This window comes from Neoarius graeffei, chromosome 9 (assembly GCF_027579695.1).
Source record: "Neoarius graeffei isolate fNeoGra1 chromosome 9, fNeoGra1.pri, whole genome shotgun sequence".
In the NCBI taxonomy this organism is placed as follows: domain Eukaryota; kingdom Metazoa; phylum Chordata; class Actinopteri; order Siluriformes; family Ariidae; genus Neoarius; species Neoarius graeffei.
The window spans coordinates 57,127,792-57,145,880 of record NC_083577.1 but is presented as its reverse complement, the minus strand read 5'-3'; the positions used below and the strand labels follow the sequence as shown (position 1 = coordinate 57,145,880).

Sequence of the window (18,089 nt, the reverse complement as noted above, 5' to 3'; positions counted from 1 at the left end):
AGTGACATCAGTGAGCTTTTAAGCGGTAGTCTCACGACCCGGATAGTAAACAATAAACACGGAGGACATGGAGTCGTTAGTGTTGCTGGTCTTAGTGCTGTGGCTTGTTGTCACCGACAATGCCAACAGATACTGGCAAGAGTGTATAGATGAGGCGAGGCGCATAAGGCTTCAGAAATTCTCGTAATTCGTAATTCTTCTTCTTCCGGGTTTACGGTGTTTACAGATCCCAGCGTGCTCGCGGGGCGTGTGGGCATGTGAGGACACTCCTCCTCACCAGTCAGTGCACAGGGGAGTGTCTGCTCACGCCCCCAGCCTCACTCGGCTCGGACTGGCTCGCTTCAGCCCCACTCCAAAACCGTGCGGGTTTTGGGTGCTGAGTAGGGCTGAAGTGAGCTGAGTCGTGCTGCTCTGAGGTAGTCGAAACGCGAGCCGTGTTGGGCTGAAGTGAGCTGAAAAAGGGTAGTGGAAAAGGGCCATAAGTCATCAAGTTAATGTGTTAACGCCATAAAACAAAGGCTTGACTAGCTTAGCTTAGGTGTCGATCGCTAACAATTATCAAGCTCGGTGATCAAAGGCTCAATGAAAGGATGACCTGACTGCTAATACTGCTAAACTTAACACATATTTAAAGCATATCGGCAGCATTTTTATACCCCTGTGGTGTGACATAAATGACATCAGCGGTGATTTGTAACACATAAATGAACTGAATGGTGAAGATTTAGAAAACATAGCGAGTCAGTGGATGGACACCGACAACGATACACCGGTAACCTCCATCATTCCCATAACAGATGAAGAAATCATTGCCTCTGTTCGTGATCCTTTAACTCAGTCAGTGAATTGCGATAGTGACTCGGAAGGAGAAATTCATGATAAGGAGAATGTGCCTAATATTTTTGCATATAAGTGAGTGTTTGCTGTGACGAGTGGGTCCATTTCAGTATTATGAACCATTGGATGTCCTCCAAGGAGTTTGCTACAGCAGGGTTGCAGTGTATTACTACCACCAACAATTATCAATAATATAATGATAATTATAACAATAATCAGAAATGGTAATTGCTTTTCTTGAATAATATAGGAGTACCTCTTTCCTGATGCTGGCACGGCTCTTGAGTGGAACACCTCTGATCCGGGCACAGGCATCCATTACAGTGGAGGGCTGGGCTGGGCTGGGAGGCCACACCTTGCAATGAAGAAAGAAGGAGTAACGGAGATTGCCAGATCAATCATACAGATCCGAATGACAGTAATGGCCCTTTAGTAGCCCCGTAAATAATAACCCAAGACAGCAGTCTGGTATTTTCTCTGGTTTCCCCAACACAGAAGGTAAAATAATAAAATATAAAGCATGGGCAATTTGATATTAACATGCACCGTTGTTTAAAGGGGAACTGAAGTCATTTTTAAACTTGCTTTATTTCTTAATTAAAGGTGCTATTCAATAACGTTTTCGGTTTTATTAACCTTATATCGTGACTCGTATTGGGATATTATATTACGCTTATCAGCCTTTTCGGTTTTTAGCCATATTGAATCTAGTTCATATGGTCCACGGCAGGTGTCGCTTATCCACGCGATCTTCACGAGACTTGTGCGAGACTTCAAACGTGAAGTGTCAGCGCTGCCATTTTAAAAACTGTTTACACAGCAGCCAGATCACCATATCATTCCAATTTAGATTAAATTTCGAGATTTGCCAGCTTCATGAGTGATGGAGATTATTCCATCCGACTTCGAACCAGCGTGGAGTAGAGAAGAGTTGGAAAGACGACAGGATAAGGACTAGTCCGTCACGCTGGTATTTACGTCATTACTTTTGCACAAATTAAAACGTGCCAGATCAGGCGGTTGGTGGGTTTTCAAAATAATAAATACATGCATGTATTTTTGTGATAAATACATATTATACTGAGCGCATTTCCCACATAACCCTCACTAAGGTTTCGGACAGCACTACAAAATGGCGTCCCCACTATATAGTGCCCTATATAGTGAGTAGGGAGTGATTTCAGACACAGGGAAAACTTCCAGCTTGATTACGTCAGCATTCGAAGGAGGGTGCGTGCGTCTTTTGACAACGTTGGCAGATGTTGGTCACTGATTTCCGCTGTACGTTTTACTTCCGTCCTACGATGTCTCGCACAGGTCTCAGCGAATCTTGTTTATGGCCATTGCTTTGACATATGGACTGATGTTTTACATAGCTTATTTCAAACACTCATAACTTGCTATAGCAGTGACAAAATAGCTGTCAGAAATACATTCCTAGATCTTATAAAATGAGATAAATAGAATTTTGATTAAAAAAAATTGCCTTCAGTTCCCCTTTAACATCAGCAGTAGCAGAATATATGATTAAGAGAACCTAAATTTTCTTTAAAAGTACAGTTTGTAATTTTCAGAGACATCTGCCGCTTGCGGTGGTGTAGTGGTTAGCGCTGTCGCCTCACAGCAAGAAGGTCCTGGGTTCGAGCCCCGGGGCCGGCGAGGGCCTTTCTGTGTGGAGTTTGCATGTTCTCCCCGTGTCCGCGTGGGTTTCCTCCGGGTGCTCCGGTTTCCCCCACAGTCCAAAGACATGCAGGTTAGGCTAATTGGTGACTCTAAATTGACCGTAGGTGTGAATGTGAGTGTGAATGGTTGTCTGTGTCTATGTGTCAGCCCTGTGATGACCTGGCGACTTGTCCAGGGTGTACCCCGCCTTTCGCCCGTAGTCAGCTGGGATAGGCTCCAGCTTGCCTGCGACCCTGTAGAAGGATAAAGCGGCTAGAGATAATGAGATGAGATGAGATCTGCCGCTTGCTAATCAAATAGGATTGAATTTTAAAAAAATCTAACAAGACATAATTTATCCACACATGACTTGGGCTACATACATCCACACGACAACGGCAACGAGATTTTTTTTTTTTTTAAATATCGCGTCCACATGGGCAACGGATCAGTAAAATTTCAGGTACATATGGCAACGCAACGCTTGCTGAAAACGATGCAATACACATGCCACACCTCTACGTGCGCTGTAACACGGTCCCATCGGAGACACCAGAACAATAGAAGAAATAGACGCATGCGCATAAACCCGTTCTTCTGTAGCATTAGCCACATAAAGTTTTGATTATTAATCAGTAGCTTAAAACGAAAGACGCGGAAAGAGGAATGAACAGGGGTAGATGGAAGCCGGTACGCCGACATTCTGATATCCTCCAGAATTCTTTAATGGTCTGGAATAAATTGAATGCTACACGTTGATGGATTACTTTGTTCTTCTACGTCCTTTTTGAGGAATGTATTGTCGGACTTAAACCAACATCTGAAGAGGTGAGATCGCTCCTTTTTTTTCCTATTTTCGCTGGCGGGATTGTTTTTGGAAAGCGCACGGGCGGTGCGCGGTTTGGTACTGCTTCCGCAGTGTTTGGACTAAAGGCTCTGCCCTAAGGGCTATTCTCTCACTCGCTCTCTCTCTCACTTTGCACCATTACACAATAAATATTCACAGTGAAAATATTTTGTAAGCGTGTTTCATGAACCAAGTTATAGGATTTGTTGACAACTCGCATCGAGTTCGTTACACTTCTACCCGGCGTGAAGCACTGACAGTCATGTGGTTGTGACGTCGTCGTAAACAAATCCGTTCTGCTCATCCAGACGACTTCGCAACGGCTCCGTTGCCAGATTTTTTCACTCTGGAACCCGTTCTCAAAAGATTTCGTTTTGGGGCACCCAAAACGCCGGTGCCGTGTGGACGCCAGGCCGAAACGATAAACAATTTTATCAGATTCACCTGAATCCGTTGCCGTGTGGACAGGGCCTTAGGAATGCATATATTTAGGAACATTTAAAACCCTTGATAAACTGCATATTTAACAGAAGGTTAGTCCTTGGGGGGAAAATAGATTTACAAACACATAATACTTTTCCCCTGGCAACTTGTCCACGGTGTACCCCGCCTTTCGCCCATAGTCAGCTGGGATAGGCTCCAGCTTGCCTGCGACCCTGTAGAAGGATAAAGCGGCTAGAGATAATGAGATGAGATAATACTTTTCCCCCTCTTTTCATATTTTCAGATCATGATAAATTAAAATGCAGATTGACATGCAGAATAAAATTCATTATTCAAGATATGAATTTAAACCTGACTATGCCGAGTAGGACTGGCACAGATTCTTGCTGTAAAGAAGCTGGTGTACATTTAAATGGTTTACGTTATCATCATTTACAGAAATGTAGGCCTGTGTTGGCCCTATCTGAGCTCATCACATTCTCCAATACCCTAAAACCTGGTGCAGCTGCCTGATGCAAGATATTATCTATACACCGCAAAACAGAAGCCTACATGAAAGAAGAACTAGCAAATGAGCTGACTGATTTCTCAAAACCAATCTGACTGCATCAGTATTTAAAAAAAAAAAAAAATTCAGTTTTAAATAAAAAACAAATACGTTAGACTGTTAAGTAATCCAATAATGCCTATAAATCATACCTATAATGCCTATAATACAGCTTAGCAGGAAAACTACATTCTGCAGAATTGCCACATAAGACAGCTCAATAGTTTAATATTAGTCAATTAAATATAAAATTTATTTAATTAAAAATGAAAAGAATTTTAAAAAATGAAGAAAACCTTTCTATGGGCAGGTATGTCTATATTTTTGATTAGTAGCAAAATGCTTGTCTTCTGTAATATAATAAGCCTCTGCAAAGGGAAAATGTTTTGACAAGTATTTCCTAAGGCTAAAATAGGTCAGCCTTTTTAGCATGAACATGCGTTGGTGTGTAAACAGTGACCGCAAGCAGTCTCTCACTTGCTCTGTCTCATACACGCACAAAACACAGAAGGAATCTATTTTACCAGTGTCGTAAGAATGGATTCTCCATTACAGGCATGCTAATTGGGAGGGGGTGGTTCACGGGCGGAACAGCAACACTCATAAGACATGGGCCAAGGGGAGAGGGGAAAAAAAAACCCAAAACACATTCCATAAATTTTCCAGTATCAGACCCATGTTTTGCAGCTGGCATCCAATTAGTGCAATCTCAAATTACAACACTACAGGACACTTTTTTGATGGAATAAAAACATGTATTCTATTCCCTTCTAATGGGTTTCATTCATTTGGTTTGATAGAATGCAATATTGTTAGCATATCGCTTATCCTACATCAGAGCTCGAAATTCGCGGTGGTCCGGTCGCCCAAGGCGACTTCATTTGTAATTTGGTGAGTAATTCCTGTCACTAGGCAGCCCGGCTGGCTAGTTGAAAATAAAAAATATGAATGAAGCGAAGATTCAGACTAGGGCTGTGCGATATATCGAATATACTTGATATATCGCTGAAAATTCTGTGTGAGAGACATAAAATTATTATATCGTAACTATCGAGTATTTTATGGTCATCTGCCGACTTGCGTTTGTTTCGTGTTTGTTGCGTTTGTTTAAAACAGGGCTTTTCAAAGTGTGGGGCGCGCCTCCCCTAGGGGGCGACAGAGTTCTTCAGGGGGGGGCGCAACGTGAGGAAAAATAAACCAGAATAAGTTACTATTGCAGACATTTAGCGAACTTCAGCTAGCCTTTGCCAGAGACAAAACGGATCGATTTTTAGTACCTAAAGCTACAGTGAGTGAGGAGACAGAGTCTGGGCCAAGCAAAAAAAGAAGGAAGTATGACCACGATTATTTAAAGTTTGGATTTTCATGGACTGGATCTGAAGATGCTCCACTGCCACAGTGTGTTGTCTGCCAAGAGGTGCTAGCTAACGATGCTATGAGATGTTTAAAATGTGTAAAACAAGATGTTTTTAAAAAAAGCACAGATGTTTAAAATGTGTAAAAAAAGAGGTTTAAAAAAAGCACAGATGTTTAAAACGTGTAAAAAAGAGGTTTTAAAAAAGCACAGATGTTTAAAATGTGTAAAAAAAAAAGAGGTTTTAAAAAGCACAGATGTTTAAAACGTGTAAAAAAGAGGTTTTTAAAAAGCTCATATGTTTAAAATAAAAAAATAAAAATCTGTACAACAACCATTTTTTTAAATACGAATGGAACATTAAGTATAGCAACAATAAAAATTGTAAGGGGGGGGGGCTGTTGTTTATTTGCTCTCTGAGGGGGGGCTGACTCTCCCACACTTTGAAAATCCCTGGTTTAAAACATTTCCCGGTGGTTTTCTCCCTGTCCCTGAGGCAGTAACGCGAGAGGCTGCCTAAGGGTAAAAAAAAATAAATAACGTCACGCACTCGCCAACCAATCCCGGGTGACATCTCGGTGCTGAAAGGAACTTGTGGGAAGATTTTCTAGTTTCGGTTTCCAGCGCTGACTCAGTTCGTGCAATCACTGGTGCTGCATAGGCTACCGTGTAAGCTCTGTCAATTTCAGCGACAAATTAAAAATGGAAGCGGACGAATTGGTTCCTAAAAGAACTAGTAAGGGGTCAGTCATCTGGCATTTTTTTGGATATCGCGAGGAGGATGTGGAACAGCAAATGCCAGTTTGTAAAGTGTGCAAAAAAAAAACCTGTCATCACGAAAGGCAGCAGCACTACAAATATGTTCCATCACCTGAAAACTCACCCGGTACAGTATGAAGAGTCTCAAACTCCGAACGACTTGCCCACGAGCTAAACCCCCCCCACAAGCTAAACAAATGACCATAGCGGCCTCGTTCTCCAAAGCCCCCCCATATGAGAAAACGAGTCAGAGATGGAGAGCTATAACGGATGCAATCACTAACGTCACTGCTGAAGACTTGATCCCAATTAGTATAGTGGAAAAACCAGGCTTCCAAAAATTACTAAACACGCTCGATCCCAAATATGAGTTGCCTGGTCGCAGACATTTTACACAGAAGGCAATATTTTGGGTGCGATAGTCATGATATAGTAAGTATATTTGTTTTCAATACTCATACACCAAGTTGGCAAGTTTTCCAATATATTATTATTTGTTGATATTATATTACCATATTACCATATGGTGCTCTGTGTTGTTCTCATTTATGTATTTAACAACAGTATCAAAATACTCGGGTCTTGAAATAAATGCACATTAGTCATGAACAATGGTAACTACTCACTTTTGCGTTATTTTTGACAGAAGTAAAATTCATACATGAACAAATTTTGGCGAGTTGGTTTTCTGTTTGGCGAGTTACTTTGGAAGGTAACTAATCCGGCTGGCTGGTGAAAAAATATATGAATTTCGAGCCCTGATACATGTACTGCATCACTCTACCCAATGGAGAATGAGTGTTGAATATGGTTTACGATATCACGTGGTTGTCAAGGCAACATCACATCTCACGTCAGAGACATAAAACTTCCGCACTAGTGAGTGGCTGACAATTTGTAAACAAACAAGGCTGCCAGGTTTGCTTCGTTAAATACAGAAGATTTTGAGAGAATTTAGAAAGAGAAAAGACACGCCGAACACCCGAAAGGAAAGCATATATAATAATAATAATAATAATAATAATAATAATAATAATAAATAGCTTTTTCGTGGTCTATCAGATATATTCCATTCAGCTTGCATGATACTGAATTTGTCTTCTACTCGCTCTATACCAGGCTAGCTGAAAGGAATATATCTGATATACCATGAAAAAAAGCCAGCCAATGTTATTATTATTATTATTATAATACATACACACTCTTCATATCAGCATTCTCGAAGGCCAGCACAAGCTTACCCGCGAGCCAATATTATTGAAATATGCTATACTATTATTACAAGCTCAAAATCCAATCCAAAACTATCAAGTACCACAAGCAATTAGAAATGAACCAAGAGTGAAAATATAAAAAGGCACCTAGTTCAAATAGACAAACTGTGGAAAACCTTTCATGTTGCAAAACTGGTACATTTAATCTTAAAGTTCTGAAAAGACTAAAAGCTTCAACAAGCCAAGTAATCCGACGACAGCTCACTTTTGAAAATCGGATATCTAGTTACATGCATAAATGCACCTCCAAATTTGACCTATTAGTGGAGCTACAACACTCGAAATGCAAAAATGAAACTCGGTGAAAAGAATCAGGGGATTGTCCCCAGTCAGTGTGCCAAATTTCAAAACTTTTTACCATACGGTTCTATAGGCTGCCATAGACAACGATGATGAATAATAAGAGAAAGATAGAAACTCAGGTGGTGTTTACATTAGACCGTATCCGTATCGTTTTCATTGCAGATGCACTGTCCGTGCACATTAAAACGCCGGAAAACGACTCCACAGGCGGAACAGTCTGAATCCGCCAGGGCCCACGTATTCAACCCAGTTCGTATCTGATCCGGTGCTGTGTAAACATTGAGGAACGAGGATACGCAGTGCTGAGCTCTAGCTGACGTCGTCATTGGTCAACGTCACTGTGACATCCACCTTCCTGATTCGCTGGCGTTAGTCATGCCACGTTGGTCATGTGAATGAGCAATACAGGAAGTGTGTTGAGGAAGTCATTAAGTGAATGAGCAATACAGGAAGTGTGTTGGTTACCGTAGCACTAAATAGTCTTGTTGTAATCGCAAAAAACGGCCGTTCTGCGAGGTGAAGAGTGTACCGAACACTGTTAGATCCTTCTAGCATAAACACGAAGGCCATACACGGTGTAAAAAAGGCGTCATTGTAGTACCGGTACCGCCGATAACAGACTGGCATACTTCATTTTTTACAACGACATCCTTCCACTTGCAAGTGGTGAGTGACTTGCGCATGCCCGATATGCACTGGGATCATGTGACGTGCCGTCTAATTAGTCATGTGATTAGCGTATCCGTGTATTGGCGTGGCTGTGTGCACGGGGAACGGTTTTGTTGCGGGCACAGAAATTGTGTGTGTGTACGCGAATCGTTTTAAAAACGTCAATCTGATGATCCGCTGATTCGAAATAATGTAAACAGGGCCTCAATGGGTACCTCTGCAGCGTCCCTGCTTGGCCTCCAGTGATAATCAGCATATATGATATTTATTCCAAATAAGCATGCAGGGTTCATGTAAGCAAGAGACACCACTTATTTCATTGTGGTACATGATGTACATTACTGTCAATCATAAACTTTACACTCAAAGCATGACATATGCAAGTGAGTGAAAAGTTTCCATCATGACAGCTATGAAGCAAGATAGTTCTCCTAGTTAATTGTGCAGGCTTCCTAAATGAGCGTACTAAAATATATAATCTTTAAACTTCAGAATGTACCAATTTGTTCACTGATCATTCACTCAGTATATGGAGACTAACAGCCTATTTTGAATAAACACTTCTAAAATGGGATCTGGGGAGCGCCAGGGGGTTTGTAAAACACAGTCACTGTGGTCCACTTATACTTACTTTAAAAAAAAAAAATTTATTTATGGGCAGCACGGTGGTGTAGCGGTTAGCACTGTCGCCTCACAGCAAGAAGGTCCTGGGTTCGAGCCCAGCGAGGGCCTTTCTATGTGGAGTTTGCATGTTCACCCCGTGTCTGCATGGGTTTCCTCCGGGTGCTCCGGTTTCTAAATAGACCGTAGGTGTGAATGTGAACGGTTGTTTGTCTCTGTGTCAGCCCTGTGATAACCTGGCAACTTGTCCAGGGTGTACCCCGCCTCTCGCCCATAGTCAGCTGGGATAGGCTCCAGCTTGCCTGTAGAACAGGATAAGCAGCTACAGATAATGGATGGATGGGTGGATGTATTGTTACTGGGGCAGCACCCTCTAATGCCGCTTTTCCACTACAAACGCGGCTGAGCCGTGCCGTGCTGAGTCGAGCTGAGCGGGGCTGTTGGAGTTGCATTTCGACTACAACCACGCTGAACCGTGCTGGCTGGAAGTGGGTGGACACATTGGGTGGAGTTAGCGAAAGTGGGTGGACGTCACGTGATGTCGTTAAGCAGCGCAAACAGTGACATCAGTGATCTTTTAAGCGGTAGTCTCACGACCCGAATAGTAAACAATAAACATGGAGGACATGGAGTTGTTAGTGTTGCTGGTCTTGGTGCTGTGGCTTGTTGTCACCGACAACGCCAACAGATACTGGCAAGAGCGTATAGATGAGGCGAGGCGCATAAGGGTTCAGAAATTCTCGTAATTCGTAATTATTCTTCTTCCGGGTTTGCGGTGTTTACAGATCCCAGCGTGCTCGCGGGGCGTGTGTGGGCATGTGAGGACACTCCTCCTCACCAATCAGTGCACGGGGAGTGTCTGCTCATGCCCTCAGCCTCACTCGGCTCGCTTTGGCTCGCTTCAGCCCCACTCCAAAACGGTGCGAGTTTTAGGGGCTAAGCAGGGCTGAAGCGAGCCGAGTCGTGCTGGTTTTTGGTAGTCGAAACGCGAGCCGTGTCGGGCTGAAGTGAGCTGAAGCAAGCTGAAGTGAGCTGAAAAAGGGTAGTGGAAAAGGGCCATAAGGTTCTTATTTGTACCATTTCCATACTGATTGGGAACATGCATGTACCTTTTTGACCCTAAAAAGGTACAAATAGTTATCTTGAAGACCAATAATGAGCCCTAGGAGGTGCATTAGTATAGACTGTACCTTGGGGGACAGAAATGGACTCCTACTGTACCGATATATTTACCGGTGTACTATACAAAAAAAAAAAAAAGTCTTAAGCACCCTGTTTTTTCATACAAACTTTGTTACAGATTTCTATTTTATGACTTCTACATTATCGAGTGAGTACACAAACATTTTAGAGTTCCAAACGTTCACTTTCCAGCACAATGTTACAGAAAAAAAAAAAAGTGTGTATCTGAGCAGCATATTACATGAGACCACTTTTCAGATTTAAAAAAATAATAATAATGAAGGCTCCTGGGTTTTGCTGCAAAATTAAGAAGTGAGTTTGACAGTTAAAGTGTCCAGAAGAACTGGGGCTGGTTCTGTAAGATGCTCAATAAAACCTACAGCTCATTTCCTTATAAAACTGCACTCATTGTACCTGAAACAATTTTTTTTTAAGCAAAGGGTCATCTCACCAAATATTGACTTTGTTTCGTTTATTATGGCTTACGGACGGCACGGTGGTGTAGTGGTTAGCGCTGTCGCCTCATAGCAAGAAGGTCCGGGTTCGAGCCCCGTGGCCAACGAGGGCCTTTCTGTGCGGAGTTTGCATGTTCTCCCCGTGTCCCCGTGGGTTTCCTCCGGGTGCTCCGGTTTCCCCCACAGTCCAAAAACATGCAGGTTAGGTTAACTGGTGACTCTAAATTGACCGTAGGTGTGAATGTGAGTGTGAATGGTTGTCTGTGTCTATTGGCCCTTTTCCACTACCCTTTTTCAGCTCACTTCAGCTCGCTTCAGCCCGACACGGCTCGCGTTTCGACTACCTCAGAGCGGCGCGACTCAGCTCGCTTCAGCCCTGCTCAGCACCCAAAACTTGCACTGTTTTGGAGTGGGGCTGAAGCGAGCCAAACCGAGCCGAGTGGGGCTAGGGGCGTGAGGAGACACTCCCCTGTGCACTGATTGGTCAGGAGGAGTGTCCTCATACACCCACACATGCCCCGCAAGCACGCTGGGATCTGTAAACACCGTAAACCCGGAAGAAGAAGAATTACGAGAATTTCTGAAGCCTTATGCGCCTCGCCTCATCTATACGCTCTTGCCAGTATCTGTTGGCGTTGTCGGTGACAACAAGCCACAGCACCAAGACCAGCAACACTAACGACTCCATGTCCTCCATGTTTATTGTTTACTATCCAGGTCGTGAGACCACCGCTTAAAAGGTCACTGATGTCACTGTTTGCGCCGCCTAACGACATCACGTGACGTCCACCCACTTTCGCTAACTCCACCCAATGTGTCCACCCACTTCCAGCCAGCACGGTTCAGCGCGGTTGTAGTCGAAATGCAACTCCAACAGCCCCACTCAGCTCGATTCAGCCCAACTCAGCCGCGTTGGTAGTGGAAAAGCGGCATAAGTGTCAGCCCTGTGATGACCTGGCGACTTGTCCAGGGTGTACCCCGCCTTTCGCCCGTAGTCAGCTGGGATAGGCTCCAGCTTTCCTGCGACCCTGTAGAACAGGATAAAGTGGCTAGAGATAATGAGATGAGATGAGACAACACAACTGTACGGAAGCCGAGACAGGCCCTTCATATAATCCTTTATTTTTTTTATTCACCTTGTTATCCCGAGATAACGACATAATTAATTCAGGATCTCGAGAAAACACCACAACTAATTCGAGATCTCGAAAAAACAAAACCGTTATTTCATGATCTCGAGTAAACAGCTGAGAAATGGTCCATTCAGGTACGCCAAGAGACTTGTGATACGCTGACTTTGGGGCTATTTTTCATTCTGTACAGACGCAACTTTGGCCATTAGAATGTCTGGAATAATCGATCACCTAATAAGGCAATATTGTTTTGTTTTCTCGAGATCACGGAATAATTGTCTTGTTTTCTCGAGATCTAGAATTAGTTGTGTTGTTTTCTCGAGATCCTGAATTAATTATGTCGTTATCTCGGGATAACAAGGTGAATAAAAAAAGAGATTATATGAAGGGCCTCTCTCGGCTTCCGTACAACTGCTTCTAGATTAAACCCTGTTTTTCAGCTACAGCCAAAAGGGGGCGTGGCAAAGAAAAACATCTAAACAATAACACGTTGTTCACCCAAAACCGGCAAAACAGCCTGTTCTTAGCAACATTTATAAAGTGAACAGTCTAATAGTTGTATTTTAATGTATTTTTTAAAGCTGTGTTTGTGTTACATACTGTATTTTATATTTCCATCACCATATATTTATCACCTGAGACATGTGGATAGACTAACAGAGAGCTAGTTAGACAGTTAGGTAGACTGATAAACAATACCTTTTTTTTCTTTTTTAAAGTGCGTTATTGAGTGTTATTTCTTCTATCACACCTTTTGTTTACCCACAACGAGCTTGGCTAGGCGCTGTTCATGTCAGGCCTGAAAGTGACATGCACTCGGCTTTGCTTTGTTGTTAGCTTTCTTATCAATTACACTGTGCTTCGTGAGTTGATCCAGAGGCAGATTTGTTGACACTGCAACCCAAATCATGTAATGGGCGCTTGTTAAGGATGACATAAAGCACTGATTAGAGGATTTATCCGAGTTTGTTCGCCTACAGTTCGAGATGTCATTTGAATGCAAAGATTACAACACAGCTAGCTTAGCCTGCTAGCATCGAGTCAATGCAGCAGATATGCTAAGCGAGCTTACGTCGTTCAACAACCTTAAACCGAGCACCCCACGGCATCGCTTTTAAAGAGAATATCTGATCGGTGTTACTGTCCTCAAAATACAATATTTTCCAAACGTGCCTCTCACCTTTGTTGTCACAGCCACGCAATAAGCTGTTAGATGTTTCTGTCTGCCCCCTCTTCATGAAAACAAGTCAAACAGGCCAAAGTAATCAAACCCGGAACAGCGACTCTGACAGGATGAGCACAGAGTCAATGATTAACGCGTCCAAAGCAGAGCTTTAAATTTATCGCAGTTTTCTTGTTGCACAGATTATTAATTAATGTTTCATTTGTAACTCTTTCAGATGAAATAAGTGTCAAAAGTCAGAGAAGTGGGCAGTTTTGGGGCGGCACGGTGGTGTAGTGGTTAGCGCTGTCGCCGCACAGCAAAAAAGGTCCGGGTTCGAGGCTGGTGAGGGCCTTTCTGTGCGGAGTTTGCATGTTCTCCCCGTGTCCACGTGGGTTTCCTCCGGGTGCTCCGGTTTCCCCCACAGTCCAAAGACATGCAGGTTAGGTTAACTGGTGACTCTAAATTGACCGTAGGTGTGAATGTGAGTGTGAATGGTTGTCTGTGTCTTATGCCGCTTTTCCACTACAAACGCGGCTGAGCCGTGCCGTGCTGAGTCGAGCTGAGTCGAGCTGAGTGGGGCTATTGGAGTTGCATTTCGACTACAACCGCGCTGAACCGTGCTGGCTGGAAGTGGGTGGACACATTGGGTGGAGTTAGCGAAAGTGGGTGGACGTCACGTGATGTCGTTAGGCGGCGCAAACAGTGACATCAGTGATCTTTTAAGCGGTAGTCTCATGACCCGGATAGTAAACAATAAACATGGAGGACATGGAGTCGTTAGTGTTGCTGGTCTTGGTGCTGTGGCTTGTTGTCACCGACAACGCCAACAGATACTGGCAAGAGCGTATAGATGAGGCGAGGTGCATAAGGCTCCAGAAATTCTCGTAATTCGTAATTCTTCTTCTTCCGGGTTTACGGTGTTGACAGATCCCAGCGTGCTCGCGGGGCGTGTGTGGGCATGTGAGGACACTCCTCCTCACCAATCAGTGCACAGGGGAGTGTCTGCTCACGCCCCCAGCCTCACTCAGCTCGGTTTGGCTCGCTTCAGCCCCACTCCAAAACCGTGCGAGTTTTGGGTGCTAAGCAGGGCTGAAGCGAGCTGAGTCGTGCTGTTTTGAGATAGTCGAAACGCGAGCCGTGTCGGGCTGAAGTGAGCTGAAAAAGGGTAGTGGAAAAGGGCCATATGTGTCAGCCCTGTCCAGGGTGTACCCCGCCTTTCGCCCGTAGTCAGCTGGGATAGGCTCCAGCTTGCCTGCGATCCTGTAGAACAGGATAAAGCGGCTAAATGAGACGGTGGTGTAGTGGTTAGCACTGTCGCCTCACAGCAAGAAGATCCTGGGTTCGAGCCCAGTGTGTGGAGTTTGCATGCTCTCCCCATGTCCGTGCGGGTTTACTCCGGGTCACAGTCCAAAGACATGCAGGTTAGGTTAATTGGTGGCTCTAAATTGACCGTAGGTGTGAATGTGAGTGTGAATGGTTGTGTGTCTCTGTGTCAGCCCTGCAATGACCTGGCGACTTGTCCAGGGTGTACCCCACCTCTCACCCATAGTCCAGCTTGCTTGCGACCCTGTAGGACAGGATAAGCGGTTATAGATGATGGATGGAAGTGGGCAGTTTTGACTCTGCTAACTGTCAGGACAGAAATATAAGAAGACTAGTTTTCTTGTTGAATAAACATGTCTGTGAAGGTTCTCAGTCATCCAGGTCATCATAAACCGTAGGTGCTAAAGAAGATAACTGGACTTGCTTGAAGACGTTTCACCTCTCATCCCAAAGGCTTCTTCAGTTCTGTCTGACTAGTGGGGAGTTCCAGGTATTTATCCTCTAGTGGACCAAAAGCAACCCTAAGGAGAGTTGTTGAGGTCACATGGGTCGTTGACCCTCTCAGTCATCCTGTAGGTTGTTAGGGTCACTGGAGGCCAGGTGTGAACAGTGTTAGGCCAAGTTTACATTAGACCGTATCTGTCTCGTTTTCTTCGTGGATGCACTCTCCGTTTACATTAAAACGCCTGGAAACGCCGGGAAACGGGAATCCGCCAGGGTCCACGTATTCAATCCAAATCGTTTCTGGTCCGGTGCTGTGTAAACATTGAGAATACGCGGATACGCTGTGCTGAGCTCTAGCTGGCGTCGTCATTGGACAACGTCACTGTGACATCCACCTTCCTGATTCGCTGGCGTTGGTCATGTGACGCGACTGCTGAAAAACGGCGCGGACGTCCGCCTTGTATCACCTTTCATTAAAGAGTATAAAAGTATGAAAATACTGCAAATACTGATGCAAATACTGCCCACTGTGTAGTTATGATTGTCTTTAGGCTTGCCATCCTTCCACTTGCAAGTGGTAAGTGACGCGCATGCCCGACATGCACTGAGATCACACACACAGCGGCTCAGTCCCGAATCACTGCTCGTGCACTATACTCGCGTGCTGTGTGAGCTGCGCAGGGCCGGAGTGCGCACCCTCCAGAGGGCACTCGCTGTTCAGGGCGGAGTGATTTGGAGCGCAGGATGCCTGCGGAGCCGAGCGTATCCGTGTATTGGCGTTGCTATGTGCACGCAAATCGTGTATTGGCGTTGCTGTGTGCACGCTAATCGTTTTAAAAACGTTAATCTGATGATCCGCTGATATGGTCTAATGTAAACCCCACCTTAGCAGCCTAGAGGGTCATTGGGGTGATCTGTGGGTCGTTGGCTCCCTCTGCCGTCATGTGAGTCCTTGAAGTCAGCTGAGTCTTGATGTGGATGTGTATTCAGTTTTCTGGGAAGTGTGCCAAGGACTGCATTGTAGGTGGCTGATAAGTGTTGTCTCAGACCACCTCCTCTATTCAGTGATGGTCGTTCCAGGTTGACAAAGATGGCTTCTTTTACTCCTCTTTCAAACCACCGGTCTTCTCTGGCTAAAATGCATAAATTGCAGTCCTGAAACAAGTTTCCTTTGTTATTCAGATGACGATAGCATGTATCTGAGTGTCCTTTGTTATTGAGATGAAGACAGCATACTCAAGTAACATGAGTGTCTTGGACATGGCACGGTAATCGTGTGCATAAAGCATTTATTGTGTGTGCTGTAAATTGGACTTTACTAATTGTGTCATTTACTGATTCATCTTTAGTTACTTTTATGTGAGTTACTTTTTAGTTCAAGATATTGGAACCAAGTAAGTCCATTAGAAAATACTGTAGGCAGGTACAATGAAAAAATAACCACCGTTAAACTTTGGTCAGTCTTTTTATGGGAAATGGCAGTATTGGTGATGGGAGTCTGTTGGACTGGGCAGGATTGTTCAGAATTCCTTTCGGAACTGGTGGGTGTGGGATTAATAAACATTGCTCTGCACCCCTATAACTCCAGATCTGAAGGTACATGCCCTGGAGGTTTGGTGAGGACAGACTGTGGGAGCAGTCGGAATTGATGAGGAGAGACTGTGGCAGTGGGCACTATTGGTGAGAAGAGATTGTGGGGGCAGGCACTAATGGTGATGAGAATCTATGGAAGAGTCTGTGGGAGTGGGCAGGATTGGCGAGGGCAGACTGTGGGAACCTGTAGGAGTGGGCAGGATTGTTCAGAATTCCTTTGGGAACTGGTGGGTGTGGGATTAATAAATATTGCTCTGTACCCTTCTCTAACTCCAGGTCTGAAGGTACATGCCCTGGAGGTTTGGTGAGGAGAGACTGTGAAGGTGGGCAGGATTGGTGAGGAGAGTCTGTGGGAGCTGGCACAACTGGTGAGGAAAGACTGCAGGAATTGGCTGGATTGGTGAGGAGAGAATGTATATAGACAGTATATGGAAACAAGTAAGTCCATTGTGGGCAGGTCCATCCATCCATTTTGGTATATCACTACAGTGACATGGCCGCTCTGACGGCTTCAGCCATCAAACTCTCTCGGGAACATTACAGTAGTGGTTTCCCATTGCCTTCTACTGGATTATTATAGAGGTTTTCTCCTCTCAACCAAACACACTCACATTCAAACCTATGGACAATTTAGAGCCACCAATTAGCCTAACCTACATATCTTTGGACTGTGGGGGAAACCGGAGCACCCGGAGACACAGGGAGAACATGTAAACTCCACACAGAAAGGCCCCCATCGGCCGCTGGGCTCAAACCCAGAACCTTCTTGCTGTGAGGCTAACCACTTGCACCACTGTACCGCCTGTGGGCAGGTACAAGCAAAAATATCCATTAAAATCTGTTCACAGATTTTGTGGATGCAGTCAGTATTGGTGAAGAGAGACTGTGAGTAGGCCGGAATGCTGAGGAAAGTCTCTGGGAATGGCTAGGATTGGTGAGGAGAGACTGTGGGAGTGGGAAAGATTGGTGAGCAGAAACTGTGGGAGTGGACAGGACTGGTGAGAAGAAACTGTGGGAGTGGGCAGAACTGGTGAGAAGAGACTGTGGGAGTGGGTCGAATTGATGAGGAGAGACTGTTAGAGTGAGAAGGATTGATGAGGAGAGACTGTTGGAGTGGCCAGGACTGGTGAGAAGAAACTGGGAGTGGGTAGGATTGATGAGAAGAGACTGTTGGAGTGAGAAGGATTGATGAGGAAAGACTGTGGAAGTGGGCAGAACTGGTGAGAAGAGACTGTGGAGGTGGGCAGGACTGGTGAGAAGAGACTGTGGGAGGGAGAAGGCTCGATGAGGACAGATTATGGGAGTGGGTAGGACTGGTGAGAAGAGACTGTGGGAGTGAGAAGGATTGATGAGGACAGACTGTGGGAGTGAGAAGGATTGATGAGGAAAGACCTGGGAGTGTGTAGGTTTGATGAGGACAGATTATGGGAGTGGGTAGGATGGGTGAGACGAAACTGTGGGAGTAGGTAGGATTGGT

The 18,089-nt window shown here is 44.6% G+C and overlaps 1 protein-coding gene across 3 annotated transcripts in view; it reads right to left on the bottom strand.

The window, feature by feature from the left end:
• Positions 1-13,350, bottom strand: part of akap11 (A kinase (PRKA) anchor protein 11) — a 53,247-nt gene extending 39,897 nt beyond the window's left edge. For all 3 annotated transcript variants that reach the window (XM_060929899.1, XM_060929901.1, XM_060929902.1), the window contains exons 1-2: positions 13,268-13,350; positions 1,094-1,192 (exon numbers count right to left, since the gene is read on the bottom strand). In XM_060929899.1, coding sequence (XP_060785882.1) covers positions 1,094-1,156 — 63 coding nt within the window. In that variant the 5' untranslated portion in view covers positions 1,157-1,192; positions 13,268-13,350. The remainder of the gene's footprint in view (positions 1-1,093; positions 1,193-13,267) is intronic.
• Positions 13,351-18,089: the final 4,739 nt, after the last annotated feature.